This window comes from Oryctolagus cuniculus, chromosome 2, assembly GCF_964237555.1.
Source record: "Oryctolagus cuniculus chromosome 2, mOryCun1.1, whole genome shotgun sequence".
In the NCBI taxonomy this organism is placed as follows: Eukaryota; Metazoa; Chordata; class Mammalia; order Lagomorpha; family Leporidae; genus Oryctolagus; species Oryctolagus cuniculus.
Genome location: NC_091433.1, coordinates 139420580 through 139438902, shown reverse-complemented (window position 1 = coordinate 139438902; position 18323 = coordinate 139420580). Strand labels below are relative to the sequence as shown.

Genomic DNA, 18323 nt, shown 5'->3' with positions numbered 1-18323 from the left:
AGTAAGTAAAAAGACAAACTTATGAGAGGCACTCTTGGGTGAGTCAAACTTAACTCTATAACAATTCTGTTTTTTCTAAAATCCAGAAGTATTCAAGAATAATGAGCAACTCTTGTGATAACTCTAATATACACTAATAATTAACAATATGACTATATAAGTTAAAATCTCCACCTTATAATCCAGAGCTGAGAGTTTTTCCAGTCTTTTGTTTATATCAGGAGAATCCATCTTCTTGGCAAACTGAATAAAACATAGCTTGTTTTGTGCCAAAAATGATAAGATGATGAAACTGTCTGTGAGAAGAGCTAAAGAAAAAAATTTGATAATATAAAGTCAGAGTCAGATAGGAATATTTTTTCACTGAAATAATTTAAAAAGCTATTAATAAATATTAGTTAAAATTGCTAAATTCTCCTAAATATCATTATGACATTTGAAGATATATTAAAGATAATAGGAATAAACAATAAATATCTAATCATGCATGGATTTGATAATTTTCCTATTTTCTGTGACTCCTTCAACATACATGGATGTTTGAGGACCATCATCAAATAAGATGTACTTGGAACCCACACTAGAAAATCATAAAAAAAAACTATTTCACACATGAACATAAATTTAGATCAAAAAACATTTACTCTTATTTGTGCATTGACTTTCATTCTATGTTTATCTTACATAATTCATCTAAGAATAAAGTAAATTTATTAGGGATACCAATCTCATTTTTAAAAATTTGTCTTCAGTGAAATCTTCTTTTGAGGATATACAAGCTGAATGAAATAAACTGTACCACGCCTAATACGCATATTACTTAATGTGCAAGAATAAGAGATTAGCAAAAATACTTCCATAGTTTCATTTCTAAAGCATAGATAATTAGTAGATAATTAATAAGGTAGATAATTAATAATCATGGTTACATGAGGGATCATATTATATAAAATTGTTGATAAAAACACAATAGGAATTTGAGAAGTGCTTTGTATTGTTCCTAGCATGAAGAAATTACTGAATGTTTTATACATTTTTCTTTATTTCCACACCACACCCCTGGCAGTGCAAGCAGTGACCAACAGTAGATCTACACAATTACAGGAGAATCTGGAGGACTGCCAAGAAATCACATTGTTATCATGATCCCATGAGAGTGTATTATTTTGGGTACAAATAAAAGAAACAAGTGAAAGAAGATAACTCAGAGACACGAATAGTGTTGGAAGTCTTCTTTTAATTCTTATAAAGGAGCATCAATATGACAAAATCATCACAGTCAATATTTCATTTGCAGTGTCAACAAAGGGGTCAACTATTAGGCATATGAAAATGGAACCTCTTCTTTAGGGAAGTTTCCTTAGCACAGTATTCCTGTAAGGAAGGGGAAATGGCATGCTTACAATCCTACCTACCCCCCGGTTTATTATTATCAGTAATGTTGCTAATTATAGCCATCCTGCAGAGTGCTTTTCTTTAAGATTATGCACTTGTATGTGATTTATTCAGAGGTAGCTAGTGAGCGCACAGCAGACTGAGGGTTTCTTTATTCTCACCTCTGTCCTTTCTACTAGACCAACCCTTCATTATTCAGCCTAAGAAACTGACCATTTTTCAATCTTTGATGATAATGTAATTTGGTTTTAGACCTTTGGGCTTTGGGTAAAAGAACAGAACCTTAAAAATTCAGGAATCCGTGCAGAATAGTGGAAAGAAAATGGGTTTTGCAGGCAGAACCTGTGTTCAAATCTCTGCTTAGTTACTGTCTGACTCTATAATGCTGGGCATGTTCCTTAGCAGCTGAGCTCAGCTTCCTTATCTACAAAAATGGAAATAAGAACCCTTGTGAAATGAAAGTTAGGATGGCACCCAGTGCAGAGCCTTTAGAGCTCAATAAATGTCAGTATGCTTCCTTTTCAATAAATGGCTTAAACTCTTTTTCTTATGTACTTTGCACCTAGTATATATTGTTAGTAGTTTCACTTAATAGAATCTGATTTATCCAGTATATTTAGCATTGAGGATTGAAACTTAGAAAACACAGCTCAAAATCTCTGAAAAGTGAGTGTATTCACAGACTTTATTTTTAAAAAAATTTCCTGTAAGAACTGAAACAACGATTTTTGTTTTTACTGGCTGCACTGGTCTAGTTGTAACAGAGAACTAATTCCGAAAGAATAAAAAACTATTCTATAAATATGTTCACATTCTTTTAAAGAAAGTAAAAAATTCTTAGAATATGAGCCTAATACTTGACAAGAAGATAAAAACTTTGATATTAAACATTAGTTGAAACTTGCATTGGTCCCAAGGGTTGTAAGTATGTTATTACAAGCAATTACTTGTTGTGTTTGCAAGTCCCCAGTGGTAATAATTAGTCTACCTGTTGACACAGTATTTTTCCTGTCCCACTGTTAATGTAGGCAATTGATTTGCACATGGGGGTAATTACCATCACTGATGGTGTCTGAGATGAGCTTCCCCACCAGGCTTCTGTCAATCACCACTTTCTCCAGCTGTGGCCCAGAAAGGCTTAGGGACACCAGCACACCTGAACCAAAGAGGAGCTAAAACCAGGTAAGGGGAAGAAAGGGAGGAAGATAAGCTGAGGATTAGAATCTTTTAAAAAAATCTGTCTCCAAATGTACAATTTATACAGATTATTTACACACACATCTATACTATGAAACTATATAAAGAATTTTGCTTCACTGAAAAACAATCACTGACATTCTGAATAAAATGATAGGTGACTAAATGATGCAATGTAATAAGTTCATTGATTAAAACTATACACAGAAATCTAATTTAATCCACATTCGTCAGAAGTCTAATCTTCTTAAAACTTAAAAAGGACCTGTGCAGAAATAACTGTTGTGTTTTACACTGAAAAAACGTAATGTGTTCTATTAAAATAATTTGAAAGATTACTATTTGTATCAGAAACTAAAAGAATATTTCTTGAGGTTTCAATAGTTATTACTACACATTTTAGAAGAGATGGCAGAGTTAATATTTTGATTTATTTGAAATTTAAACCCAATTTACTTCCAAAAATAAAGATCTTGTCTAAAATATCAAAATATATGTAAATCAAGGCAATTAAGTGAAATGTTAAGTTTTAAAATCATAAATCACACCATAAATAATTTCACAAGGAGAAATAAACAAATACAGTAACACATACAGGCTTTATCAATATCAACGTACAAGCAACCACCCAACAAAAGATGATTGGATATAACCATTATAATATTATACTCCTCCTTTCCATTTGTGGCAGCATAATTCATTCATCTCCAAATGTTTAAAACTTCTGAAAGGACTATGCATATGTGTATGCTTGTTATCTATAAGATTATGAAATACCAGCATTGGAAGAAATTGCTTCACCTTCAAGGCAACAGACTCAAAGTTGATGAATCATGGAATAGCATATAGTACAAGAACAAACAAACAAACAAAAACAATTGTGAGTAAACTGATCAGGAACATGCTAGCCAAACCCAAAGACAACTAAGATTTTAGACAAAACAGGGAATCCCCCACCTACCTAGGCATCATGTCCCAGCTAGGGACAATCATCCTGTGTTAAGACGCACCTGGACATGTGTGAAGTAAGAGCAGCATGAGGTGCCAAGGTAATAGAAAGACAGACTACTGTTCCACACTGCCTAACAGGTTCCAGGCACATGAATCAGAAAAGAAATGAAGGGTCCCTTTGTATGTTCCATTAGAATCTTTGTCCTGGTCACCAGAAAGCTGTTACTTGATCAAACATGCTGTTTTATTTCATTATAATGCCTCTGAAGGGGGTAGAGGAGGAGGAGGGTACTTAATCATTGTTATGAGTTTTGGGGACTAGGAAGAAAAGGCACATTTGTTCCAAGAATTTCAAAATACTTCACAAATTAATCTCTACTGAATTATATTCAACATGCAACAAACCTTGATGGAAAATACTGAATACTGATACCTCCCTTTTGGGGAATTCCCCCAGAGCAACATAGCATGCAGTCTTCACTTCTCAAATTCTTTCTTCTTAGGGGCTGGCGTTGTGGCACAGTAAGTTAAACCACTGCCTGCAATGCCAGCATCCCATATAGGCACCTGTTTGAGACCTGCTATTCCAGCTCTGATTCAGTTCCCTGCTATTGTGCCTATGAAACCCCCTGTACCCACATGGGAGATCCAGAAATTCCTGACTCCAGTCTTCAGCCTGGCCCAGCCCTGGCTGTTGCGGCCATTTGGTGAGTGAACCTGCAGAGCTAAGATATTACTTGCTCTCTGTCTCTTCCTCTCTGTATGTAACTCTTTCAAATAAATAAATCTTTGAAAAAAAAAATTCTCTCTTCTCAGGCAACTTAAGGGTCACTTTTCATATCTAGATTTTCTCCCCTTCCTCTTTTGTTACAAACATATCTAAAAATAAAAGTTATTTTCTATTTATTTTTATCTATTAAAACCCTTTACCTGTACTTTTAAGCACCTCTTCATTACCCATTGACTACTAGCTCCTTAAATATATATTTTCTAGGCCACAATTACCTTTTCATCTTCAGTGTCCAGAACAATATCAAGCACACAGTGTGTATGCTCAATAAATGGGTAGCAGAAGAATCTTACTAACTCATCATACTATCACATTATACAATTATAAGGAAACTAGGCCTAATCTTTTTTAAATAATTATTTTATTTATTTGAAAGACTGAGTTACAGAGAGAGGTAGAGAAAGAAAGAGGTCTTTTATCCACTGGATCAATCCCAAATGGTCGCAAACAGCCAGAGCTGAGCTGATTCAAAGCCAGGAGCCAGGAGCTTCTTCCAAGCATTTGGGCCATCCTCTGCTACTCTTCCCTGGTGCGTCAGCAGGATCAGAAGTGGAGCAGCCGGGACTTGAACTGGCACCCACATGGGATGCTGGCACTGCAGGCCAGGGCTTTAACCTGCTGTGCCACAGCACTGGCCCCAGGCCTAATCTTATGCTTCCACATGACATGAATGTTTCTTCTGCAGCATCCCATCTAGCATCCAACACATACTTCAATATTTTTTATTTTTTATTTATTTATCTGACAGAGTTAGACAGTGAAAGAGAGAGAGAGAGAAAAGTCTTCCTTCCGTTGGTTCACCCCCCAAATGGCCAGTACGGCCAGCACTGCACCGATCTGAAGCCAGGAGCCAGGTGCTTCCTCCTGGTCTCCCATGCGGGCGTAGGAGCCCAAGCACTTGGGCCATCCTCCACTGCCTTCCCAGGCCACAGCAGAGAGCTGGACTGGAAGAGGAGCAACCAGGACTAGAACCTGGTGCCCATATAGGATGCCAGCGCCACAGGCGGAGGATTGACCAAGTGAGCCTCGGCGCTGGACCCATACTTGAATATTATCAGTGACCAGGAACTGACTACCTCAAAGAAAAACTATCCTATCACCAGGGCAGTTTTAAACAACTGAAGGATCACTCATTCATTTTAAAAGCTTTATTTATTTTTATTTATAAGAGAAAGCATGCTTCTATCTGCTGGTTCACTTGCCAAATGCTCACAAGAGCTGGAGCTGTGCCAGGACAAAGCCAAGAGCCCACAACTCCATCTGGGTCTCCCTTGTGAGTTGGAAGGGGTCCAACAACTTAAGTTATCATCTGCTGCCTTCCAGGGTGCACATACAGGCTGCTGGAATCAGAAGCAAAGCAGGGACTCCAACTTGGCACTCTAATATGGGATGTGGGCATCCTAAGGAATGACTTAACTTCTGTACCACAATACTTTTTCATCCTTCATTATTCAACAAAACTGAATATTGATTATATGCCAAACACTAAATTTAATGGCACAAAAATGAACCAAATATAATCCTTAAAATAGATTAAATATAATTTAATATAAAGAAACAGAGATAAAATAAATAAGTGGAATAAAGCACTGTTACACGTCCTATTAAGGAATATATACTGGGTACATTAAGGGGTATGAGAATGTCTTGAGCTTGAGATTAAAGCTAAAGCTGCCTTCTTAGAAATTAGCACCACAGCCCCAGTTTCTCAATACCACTTATTTCAATATTCAAAGATAATACCCATGGTTAAGAGCATGGACTCTGAAATCAGAATTGGTGGAACATTGGATGAGGGAATATCATAAACAGTTATTCCTAAAATTTACAAAATCAAGAAGATTAGCAATCAGATGATATCAAATTTGTTGGCAAATACTAGATGCAGATGCAGTCAGTTGAAAAGGTATTGCTATTTAATATCTCAATTGGTTGTAACTGTTTTGGAGACAAATATGTATATTTGTTCATGTTAAGTGGTTGATATGGATTCCATAAAATTTTAGATCTGAAGAAGTCTTATCTGTTAACTTTATGCATAGTCTTTTCAATTTATAAATTGAAGAAAGTGAACTCTAGAGAAAAAAAAAAAAGAAATCAGCTTTGGCTCTACTTCTTATGTGACATTCTTATGTGACATTGAAGGAGTTATTTAACCTTTTTGTGCCTTCATTTTTCTCATCTGAAAACAGGGTTAATATTACCTAATTGAGGGAATGAAGATTAACTAACCTTTTAAAAACATTTTAACTAACATTTTAAAAACATTTGGAATAATGCCTGGCACATAGTGTTTGCAGTTGTTATTATTATTTAGCACCACCACCACTACCATCATCATCAAACATTCCTCATATATATGTTCTCACTATTCTATCTGGCACTCTGAACACATTCTCTTATCTTTTTAAAAAACCTTGTACCTAGGAAGGACTAAATATTAGCATGGGACACCGGGCTCCAAATGAGTTCTAATCAGCAAACAGCAGTATCTTTTTTCACCTTTCCCATTTGATACGACATCAAAAGGATATGGTACCCAAGACACTTGCAAGTTCATAATTTTTTAAAAAGATTTTATTTATTTGAAAGGCAGGCTGGCACTGTGGTTCAATAGGCTAATCCTCCGCCTGTGGCGCCGGCACCCCGGGTTCTAGTCCTGGTTGCCCCACTTCCAGTCCAGCTCTCTGCTGTGGCCTGGGAAGGCAGTGGAGGATGACCCAAGTGCTTGGGTTCCTACGCCCTGCACCTGCATGGGAGACCAGAAGTACCTGGCTCCTGGCTTCGGATTGGTGCGCCGGCCGCAGCATGCCAACTGCAGCAGCCACTGGAGGGTGAGCCAACGGTAAAGGAAGACCTTTCTCTCTGTCTCTCTCTCTCACTGTCCACTCTGCCTATCCAAAAAAAAAAAAAAAAAATCAAGGCAGAGTTACAGAGAGGCAGAGGCGGAAGCAGAGGCAGAGAGAGATATCTTCCATCTGCTGGCTTACTCTCTAAATGCCACAACGGCCAGAGCCAGGAGCTTCTTCCCGGTATCCCACATGGGTGCATGGGCCCAAGGACTTGGGCCATCTTCCACTGCTTTCCCAGGTCATAGCAGAGAATTGGATCGGAAGAGGAGCAGCTGGGACTCGAACCGGCCCATATGAGATGCTGGCACTGCAGGCGGCAGCTTTACCCGCTACACCACAGTGCTGGCCCCCATACATTCTTTTTCATTACTTCCTGTTCTTACCTCCATTATCATGAAATAACCTGCCTCCAATAAACAAAGTTGCTCTTTCTACACATAACCATGTGCATTGTCATGGAATTAATTCTAAAGCCCACTTTTGTAGTATGGAGAAGGAAAGTCCGGCCTGTGGAAGTAGGGTGAAAGAGGGAACAAAAGCTGGAAAGGATTAAAAGGGGAAGGTGTCAAAGAGCAGCAGGAAAGCATGCACACATCAGGCAGAAAAAAACTGATCTACACATGGAGACTGGGAAGAGATCAGGGACAATGGGTCCTGCCTGGGGAGCCTGGGAATTCCTTCAGAATCTTTCTCAAAGGATATGTGTAGTCAATTATTCATAATTCATTCATTCACCCACAAACACATGACCTAACACAGCACACCAACAAGGCACAGTTCAAGGTGCTGACAATACAGCAGTGAAGAAGAGACAGTCCTTGCTCTCCCTGTCCTCAAAGAGTTTGCAGTCCTGTGTAGACAATAAACAAACAGTATGAACATAATGTCAAATAGTGATAGGAACTATGGGTAACAAAGAAAGCACTATAAGAATGGGGATTTTAGGAGGATGCTTTTTTAGGCAGAATGACTAACAAAGAAATATAAAGACCTCTTCAGGTAATGATACTTGACAAAGAATCAAATTAAGTAAAGAAAACAGCCATACAACTATCTAGAGATGGGGAATTCAGGATAGAACAAAAAGTGCAAAACTCTAAGGTCAAAATGTGCCTGGGATGAATGAAGAGAGATGGGCCATTGTTGCATGAGGGAAATGAGTGGGAGAGAAATATTCACAAAAATGAAATCACATAGGCAGCGAAGGGTCAGGTTAGGTTGGACCTTGCTGATGAGAAGCTACTGGGTTTTAAGCTGCAGAGAATTATCTGTTTTAAAGGGGATCCAGGCAAGAGTAAAAGCAAGGAGACTGTTAGGAGGCTATTGCAATGGTATAGACAAGAGAAAATGATAGCACTATGTAGGAAATGATATGTGAACAGATTTCAGATACATTTTAACGAAAATATCCACAAACTTTTGGTAGAATGTATGTGACACTTAAGAGAAGATTCAAAAGTTTTTGGCCTGAGCAACTGGGTTGACTGAGACAAGGAATGCTAAAGGAGAGGGCAATTTAGATTGCAGAGAATAAAAAGTTGGTTTTGGACATGTTAAGTTTAAGGTATCTGTGGACACTCAGGGAAAGATACCCAGTACATAATCAAAAATGAATCTGAGGAGCCAGCACTGTGATGCATTAGGTTAGAATTCCAGCTGCGGCATCAACATCCCATGTGGACACTGGTCCAGGTCCCGACTGCTCCTCTTCTGAGTCAGCTCCTTACTAGAGGCATGGGAAGACTGTGGAAGATGACCCAAGGGCATGGGCCCTGCACCCACATGGGAGACCCGGAAGAAGCTCTTGGCTCCTGGCTTCAGATCAACTCCGCTTCAGCTCTTGCAGCCATCTGGGGAGTGAACCAGCAAACAGAAGACCTCTGTTTGTCTCTCCTTCTCTGTGTCTGTAACTGTGCCTCTCAAATACATGAATCAATATTGTTAAAAAATGAATCTGAAATTTGTGAGGGCATGCATCTGGAGATATATATTTGGGAGTCACCAGCAATATACAGGTGGTATTTAAAGTCATGGGAATGGGCAAACTATCCTTAAAACATGAGTGGAAAAAGAGAACAAGTCCACAGTCTGAATTGTGAGGCATTCCAAACTTCAGAGGTATTCAAAGACCGGGTTATCTTTTTACTGAAACTAAGTTTGGGGGCTGGCAGCGGGTTAAAGCCCTGGCCTGAAGAGCTGGCATCCCATATGGGTGCCAGTTCTAGTCCCAGCTACTCCTCTTCCAATCCAGCTCTCTGCTATGGCCTGGGAAAGCAGTAGAAGATGGCCCAACTTCTTGCACCCACATGGGAGACCTGGAAGAAGCTCCTGGCTCCTGGCTTCAGATTGGCACAGCTCCGGCCATTGCAGCCATCTGAGGAGTAAACCAATGGATGGAAGACCTCTCTCTCTGTCTCTAACTCTGTCTTTCAAATAAATAAAATAAATCTAAAAAAAAAAAAAAACTAAGTTTGGTTGTTTCTTAGGATCATTGTAAGTCTGCCATTTCAGATCTTTAAATGTCCTGAGGCCCAGAGACATTCAGATTTCAGAGTGTGAAGCCATAAAAACTAATAAACTAATTAACGCATTTCATAAAACAGCAAAGTTTCCAAGTACTACTGCCAAAGATACTCCTGCATATGGTAATAAATATAAGTAGAATTAGGGGGAAAAATGGTCTGAAACTCAGGGAAAGAATATTCCAGCTCAGACAGGAAAGAGCCAGTCTCACCTCTGCCTATTTCTCTAAAGTGATTAGTCCTTATGCCCTCCAGAATGGAAACGGCTTAGGCACAATATGGGAGGGAAAAGAAAGAAGTAAGGCACTAAGATAGTGTTGCATTTTATGGCAAGAGATTGGAGGATTCTGATGGCTCAGGAAATGAAAAAGAGCAGGAAGAATGGCAAAGGAAGGCACATATGAGGCAGATCTAAGCTTGAGGAAAGCCCCTTAGGACGAACCAATGTGAAGGCCAGTAGGTCTTCCAGAAACTATCCTGACTAGATTGTTCTTCGTGAAAGAGAAAACTAAAGCAAAACTAGGAACTGAGACTTCCTTTTCTCTGACATCCCTTCAGAAGTACCTCCTTATTATTCCTGCTCTGTGTCTCCTTCCCTTATCTTTATCATTTTCTTCAGTAAGCTCCTACCAGAGTGACATGCTTTCTCTTTAAGAAACTTGGAAATGATTCTTAAGATCTTAAGGTAATTCTTCACAACGGCTTCTCTTAACCCTAGGATGTACAGTACTTGATTTGAGTACTTAACTGGAAGTGAAACGAGACTTGAATAAAAGAGAAATTTTTTCCAGATGGTATCACTAATCAAACTAAGACATAATTAACATAAAAATTTGAGTCATTTATTCAGTAGGTAAAAAAAAGAAAAAAATGTGAGTGCCTCCGGTGTGCCAGTGTATATAGAAGTAGATACATGGTGAATATAGCAGACAGGTATTGATAGAATATGTAAAAATTATGGTAGAGGACCTCATCTTAGGGAAAGATATGTTAGGATGGATGACTGCATTGTAGAAGATACAGTTTAGAATCCAACAAGAAGAAATTAACACCACACAAGTGGGAAGTACTCAAGTACTGAAGAACTAGTATAGTAAGTACTTATGAGTGAGCTATTTTATAACAGTGACACAAACAAATCCATTGAATTCTATATTCTCATTGAGAAAAATCCCATTTAAATCCATGAGATTATTAGCATACTTGAGGAGAAATGAAAAGTAGAAGCATATAGGGTCAGTACTAAAAATCAACAATAGGTAATAGGTTCAATCCCTAACCAGCATGCAGCCAAGATTAATCCCATGTGGACATTAAATGTAATGTGGAGGCAGCAGGTAGGAGACACTATAAGCTAGAGAAGCAACAAGGTATTAGGACTCCTGGAGCGAATTCTAGGGCCTGAGCAAATATTTAAAGTATTACAGAGCCACTCTCCTGGAGGCCCAGTGAATTTGTATTATGATAGTATACAACAGACCCTAGGATGAATTCTGGAAAAACTCAGAGAACTGCAAGCAATTTTACATTAGGAATATCTACAATGAAAAGTAGGATCACTGATCATTTTAGTAGATAACCCGCTAGAAAAGAGATAATGTGTTTTCTGTAATTTATTCCTTCACTCAGCAAATATTTTCTGACTATAGAGGGACACCACGACTGACTAATCGAATAAAGGAGAAACAAAAGTGAATGTAGTTAAGACAAATAATAATTGGCTCCCCATAAAGAACTGACTTAAAAAGAAAAAGAATTGACTTAAGGATAGTAACAGAAGGACAAGAAATGAATAGCTATTTTTCTAAATAGAAAGTTTTAACAGTGGGGTTTCCTAAAAATCTGGTTCCAAAAGATATGTGTGATGCTAATCAATATATGGAATAGATACATGTCTGAAAATCTGCCTAAGTCTACATCAATTTAAGATCTCACTTTCTTACTTATTCACATTACAGAACAAATGAAGCTACATTTTAATCCCTAATTTTAAATTGAGTTATTATATATATACTTATTATACTAAAGTATATACAATACATATTTACTATTTTATATATTCACATAAAGGAAATGGGAACATTTCTAGAAATATTTATAATCATAGTCAAATCACAAAAAACAACATCCAAAGGTATATCTTGTATTTGTCGGTGTTTTTAAAGATCTAAAGGGATAAATAAGCAGTGGTAAGAAATAAATAGCAAGGTGTACTAGATAATATATTGCTTTCTTACAGTATTTTATAACTCACAGAACTTTTACATATGTTGTAACAAATGAAAAATACCAGTAATTAGCACACAATAACTATGCAATTTAAAAGGATAAAATAATAAAAGTTAATCCTCATATAAAATCCCAATCAGAAGGGCAAAGCAAATAACCAAAGGTATCATAATTAGTGAGAAAGTAGAGACCATGAAAGGGAAACCAAGACAGTTCTACTAATGACATTTCTATATTCTTTGCCCGTAACTGAGGAGCTAATATCCTTAACTCTCACGTCTCAGTTGACCTCCATGCAATAACCAACTGGGTTTTCACCTCTCTAGCTCTTCCTTCTAGTGGTTCTTATCTGGGGGTGCTTTTGTCTTCAAGGGGACATGTGGCAATATTTGCAGACACTGTGGTTGTCACCACCTGCATGTATTAGCCATCTCCAAGGAGTTTCACCTGAAGAGAGAGCTTGTAAATGAGTTGCTGTGAAGGTAAATGTGTTTTACATGTCTCCATCAGACAGACTGCTGGGCTCCACAAATTCTTATCAACACTTTTTTCACCTAAGGAAAAGGTAATGAGATAAGCAGTTCTCCCTCATGAATGAGGGCCTGCTTAGATATCTGAAATGGAATGGTGGGCATTGCATAGTCCAAATCAGGAGCTCAGAGGAAATCTCTGTGTGTCTTAACTATGTTCAGGACTCTGATGACTAATGCCTGTTGTCAAGAAAGAGCCCCAAGCCAAGTTTAGAGCTACCTTAGATTGATAGAAATATCCTGTTAGAACAGCTCCTTGCTTTTGTTCTTATTCTCTGATCACCAATCAGCTATCTTATCTATAATTTAGTCTCCTGAGTAATTCATCCATCAGTGGGAATGCCCCCGGCAAGTGCGCAATGTCTATGATGCCAGATATATCTTGCATTTAAAATTGATAAATTACCATACCAGTTAATAAATCAGTTGCTTCTAAGTTTGGCTATTGTGAATGTTGTTAGTACAAGAAAAAAATGCAGATAACATAAAAGATAGATAAGTTTAATTAATCAGAAAATTTCTGCCCACATCAATGATACATGTTGAAGTGGAAAGGAAACTTTTAAAAGTTATAGATCTACGTATATTTTGCCATCCCACTTTATGAGGGAAAAAATTTAGTGTGCTATATATGCACATATGCATATAATTAGATGAATATAAGAAAATGTGAGAAAAATATGCTCAAAACTATTGCTAGTAGGTAGACTACAGACATGGGGTTAGGAACTACAATCTTATTGGGATATAGATTTTAAACGATGACATTAGGGATGATGTCTTTACTTTCTATATGTTGCTTGGTATTTTTCTATTATTTCAAAAAAATAATCTTGGAGCTGGCACTGTGGTGAAACAGGTAAAGCTGCCACAGGTAAAGCTACCACCTGCAGTGCTGGCATCCCATATAGTCACAAGTTCGAGTCCCAGCTGCTCTACTTCTGATCTAGCTCTCTGTTTGGCCTGCAAAAGCAGAAGAAGGTGGCCCAAGTCCTTGGGTACCTGCACCTGCATGAGAGACCTGGAAGAAACTCCTGGCTCCTGGCTTTGGATTGGCACAGCTCCAGTTGTTGCAGCAAATTGGAGTGTAAACCATGGGATGGAAGACCGACCGACCTCCCGACCTCCCTCTCTCTCTCTCTCTGCCTCCCCTTATCTCTCTTTGTAACTCAGACTTTCAAATAAATGAAGTCATATATATATATATATATATATATAAATTGAATTTAAAATAGATCTTAGTATAAAATAAGAGGGGGAATAAGAGAAGGAGGAGGTAGTTTCTAACTATAAAGCTGCAAAATGACATCTCAATTGTTAAGGTGATCATAATATGTGTTAAAGTGAACATATAGATAGGATTAAGTGTTAAAGAGACCATATAAATAGAATCAAGCGCCTGGTAATAACAAGACAGAATTAAAAAGGAGGGAATGTCCAACATGGGAAGCAGTCCACAACAGACTCATAGAATGACAATCACTTTAAGTAACACTCTGATCTCAGAATCAGCCCTTAAGGCATTCAGATCTGACATAAAAGCCCATGAGAACATTTCAGGCATGGAAAGCCAAAACACTGTGGAAAAAATATCCTACATGAAGGATCTGTGTGAAAGAGACCCTAGTTGAAATAAGAGGTCATCAAAGAAGGACGTAGTTTTCTCTGAAGGGAGGAAAGAACTTCCACTTTGTTTATGGCCTTGTCTAAATACTGATGGAGTTTGTGGTCACAAAAGGCTTCCATAGCTTTGGCAGCTCATGGCAAGAGCCTCAGGTGATCACTGAGGTCATAAATAAGAGTGTTAATTGTTAAATTAACAATAGAAGTCACTGTGCATGTACTCCCCGTGTAGGACCTCTGCCCTTAATGAGTTGTACTATGAGAATTAACTGCAAAACTTATTGTCAAATAGTACTTTTTACATTGTGTGTATGTGTGCAAACTGTTGAAATCTTTACTTAGTATAGAGTTGGTATTCTGTATACAAAGTTAATTAAAAATGAAACTTAAAGAAGAATGAGATGGGAGAGGGAGTAGGAGGTGGGACAGGAGTGGGGTAGGGAGGGTGGGTATGGGGGGAGATCCACTATATTCCTAAAGTTGTACCTATGGAAATAATATTTATTAAATAAAAGCTGTAAAAAAAAAATGAGATGTCACCTCATTCCATTTAGAATGGCTCTCATACAAAAATCAACCAAGACAAATGCTGGTGTGGATGTCAGGGAAAAAAAATCAGGCCACAATGTATTTCTTATTTTATAGTTTTGAAGAGGTGCTACAAATGTGTTTTTGAAAAGTCAGAATAATACAATGCAGAGTGATTCCTTACTGAAAGAATCAGATAGGCCAATGAACTGAATACCTCTCACTCAAAATTTGTTTTAAAAAAAAGTAAAAACAAGAGCCAGCACTGTGGCACAGCAGCTAAAGCCGCCACCTGCACTGCCAACATCCCATATAGGTACCAGTTTGAGTCTTGGCCGTTCCACTTACAATCCAGCTCTCTGCTATGGCCTAGGAAAGCAGTGGAAGATGGCCCAAGTCCTTGGGCCCCCGCACCCATGTGGGAGACCCAGAAGAGGCTCCTGGCTGCTGGCTTCGGATTGGCACAGCTCCGGCCGTTGAAGCCATCTGGGGAGTGAACCAACACTTGGAAGACCTCTCTCTCTGTCTCTACCTCACTCTGTAACTCTTTCAATTAAATAAAGTAAAATAAATTTTAAAAAAGTAAAAACATCTTTTTTCATTATATTGCTTTGATTGTTCATCCACATCCAACTTCTTATTAAAAATATTACCACTGGCCAGCGCCACGGCTCACTAGGCTAATCCTCCGCCTTGCGGCGCCGGCACACCGGGTTCTAGTCCTGGTCAGGGCGCCAGATTCTGTCCCGGTTGCCCCTCTTCCAGGCCAGATCTCTGCTGTGGCCCGGGAGTGCAGTGGAGGATGGCCCAAGTACTTGGGCCCTGCACCCCATGGGAGACCAGGATAAGTACCTGGCTCCTGCCATCGGTTCAGCACGGTGCACCAGCTGCAGCGCGCCGGCCGCGGCGGCCATTGGAGGGTGAACCAACAGCAAAGGAAGACCTTTCTCTTTGTCTCTCTCTCACTCACTGTCCACTCTGCCTGTCAAAAATAAAAAAAAAATATTACCACTAACAATTGTACCTACTAAAAATTAGTGATTGCCAGAATCATAGGCAATAAAAGCAAAAATAGACAAACAGGACTACATCAAGCTAAGAAGCTTCTGCACAGAAAAGGAAACACTTGACAAAGTGAAGAGGCAACCAACAAAATGGGAGAAAATAACTGCAAACTATGCAAATGATAAAGGGTTAAAATTCAGAATCTATAAAGAGCTCAAGAAACTCAACAATAATAAAACAAACAATTCAGTCAAAAACGGGAAAAGGAAACAAACAAGCATTTCTAAATGATGAAATTCAAATGGCCAAAAACACATGAAAAAAATGTTCAGGATCACTAGCCATCAGAGAAATACAAATCAAAACCACAGTGAGGTTTCACCTCACTCCAGTTAGAATGGCTATAATCCAAATATCAAAAATAATAAATGATGGTGAGAATGTGGTAGAAAAGGCACTTTAATCCACTGTTGGTGGGAATGCAAACTAATACAACCATTATGGATGACAGTGTGGAGATTCCTCAGAAATCTGAAATAGATCTACCATATGACCCAGCCACCCCACTCCTGGGAATTTAATAAAATGAAAGGAAATTAGCATCTGAAAGCATTATCTCTAACCTCATGTTTATTGCAGCTCAATTCACAATAACTAAGATATAGAATCAACCCAGATTCCATCGACTGATGATTGGATAAAGAAAATATGATATACTTTATGACTTTATTACTCAGACTTACCCCTAATGGTAGAGCTAGAAACGTGCCAGGGGATTCCAAATCCCATTAAGGTGGCAGGTACCAATGCCATCTTACTAGTTAAAGTGATCAGTTTACATTCATAATTGATCATAAAAAAAGGCTTAAGTGTCAAAGGACTCACATAAAGAAGACCAGTATCTGCAAATAATAATTGATAGAATTAAAAAGGAGAGAACAATCCAACATGGGAAGTGGGATACACAGCAGACTCATAGAATGGCAAATGCCCTAAATAGCACTCTGCCCTCAGAATCAGCCCTTAAGGCATTCAGATCCAGCTAAAAAGCCCATGAGCATTTCTCAAGCACGGAAAGCCAAGACACTGCGCAAAAAAAAAAAAAAAAAAAAAAAAAAAAAACTAAATGAAAGATCTCTGTGAGATCTCAGCAGAAAGAACAGACCATCAAAGAAGGAGGTACTTTTCTCCAAAGGGAGGAGAGAAAATCCACTTTGATTATGGCCTTGTCTAAATAAGATCAAAGTTGGTGAACTCAAAAGTTTTCCATAGCCTTGGCAGCTCATGACAAGAGCCTCGGGTGATTACTGACACCATAAATAAGAGTGTCAATTGTTAAATCAACAACGGGAGTCACTGTGCACCTACTCCCCATGTAGGATCTCTGTCCTTAATGTGTTGTACTATGAGAATCAACGGTAAAACTAGTATTCACACAGTACTTTATACTTTGTGTGTCTGTGTGGTGCAAACTATTGAAATCTTTACTTTGTATATACTAATTTGATCTTCTGTATATAAAGATAATTAAAAATGGATCTTAATGAAGAATGGGATGGAAGAGGGAGTAGGAGATGGGATGGTTTGTGGGTGGGAGGGAGGTTATGGGGGGCGGGGAACTGCTATAATCCAAAAGATGTACTCTCAAAATTTATATTTATTAAAGTATAAAAAAAGAAAATGTGGTATACATACATATGGAATACTACTCAGCCATAAAAAAGAATTAAATCCTGTCTTCTGAAAGAAAATTCATGCACTTTATACTTATTGAAATAAGCCAGCCAACAAAAGACAAATAACATATGTTTTCCTGATTTGTAGTAATTAATATACAAGCACAAAACAATATAATGTATATGACCAAAACTGACATTTTGAGACTTGAATACTGTTTATAGTGTCTATACTCTGGAGGAACAGTGGTTTTTCTACTTTCCACTTATGAATTCTTTGTTTTGTGGTGGTTTAAGGTTGCAATTATAAAATAAACTGAATGTATGTCGCTGTAAATATTTTTAAAAAATAAGAAAGTAGGAGGAAGGCGAAAGCATGAGCAACAGAGAGGTTAAGGTGGGAAGTATCAGTATGCTCTTTTTTTTTTTTTTTTTGATAGGCAGAGTGGACAGTGAGAGAGAGAGACAGAGAGAAAGGTCTTCCTTTTGCCGTTGGTTCACCCTCCAATGGCCGCCGCTGCAGCCGGCGCACTGCGCTGATCCGATGGCAGGAGCCAGGAGCCAGGTGCTTTTCCTGGTCTCCCATGGGGTGCAGGGCCCAAGCACCTGGGCCATCCTCCACTGCACTCCCTGGCCATAGCAGAGAGCTGGCCTGGAAGAGGGGCAACCGGGACAGAATCCGGTGCCCCGACCGGGACTAGAACCCGGTGTGCCGGCGCCGCAAGGTGGAGGATTAGCCTATTGAGCCACGGCGCCGGCTCAGTATGCTCTTAAATCTGTACATATGCAATATATGAAATTTGTTCACCTTATATAAATAAAATTAAATAAGTAAAATGAGGGTTTGAGGCCAGCACTGTGGCATAGTAGGTAAAGCCACCACACGCAACACTGGCATGCCAGTGTTGGTTCTTGTCCCAGCTGTGCCATTTCCAATCCAGCTTCCTGCTAATGGTATGGGAAAAGGTTGTGGAGGATGGCCCAAGTCCCTTGCCACCCATTTGGGAGACCTAGAAGAAGCCCCT

At 38.6% G+C, this 18323-nt stretch overlaps 1 protein-coding gene across 27 annotated transcripts in view; it reads right to left on the bottom strand.

The window, feature by feature from the left end:
* The window catches only part of WDPCP (WD repeat containing planar cell polarity effector), a 378644-nt gene that overhangs the window by 236821 nt on the left and 123500 nt on the right, over positions 1-18323 (bottom strand). For all 27 annotated transcript variants that reach the window (XR_007918238.2, XR_007918239.2, XM_051842843.2 and 24 more), the window contains 2 exons: positions 2453-2567; positions 175-308 (listed from right to left, as the gene is read on the bottom strand). Coding sequence is in view for 25 of the 27 variants with exons in the window: in XM_051842843.2 (XP_051698803.2) it covers positions 175-308; positions 2453-2567 (249 nt within the window). In the remaining 2 variants the exon portion in view is untranslated. The remainder of the gene's footprint in view (positions 1-174; positions 309-2452; positions 2568-18323) is intronic.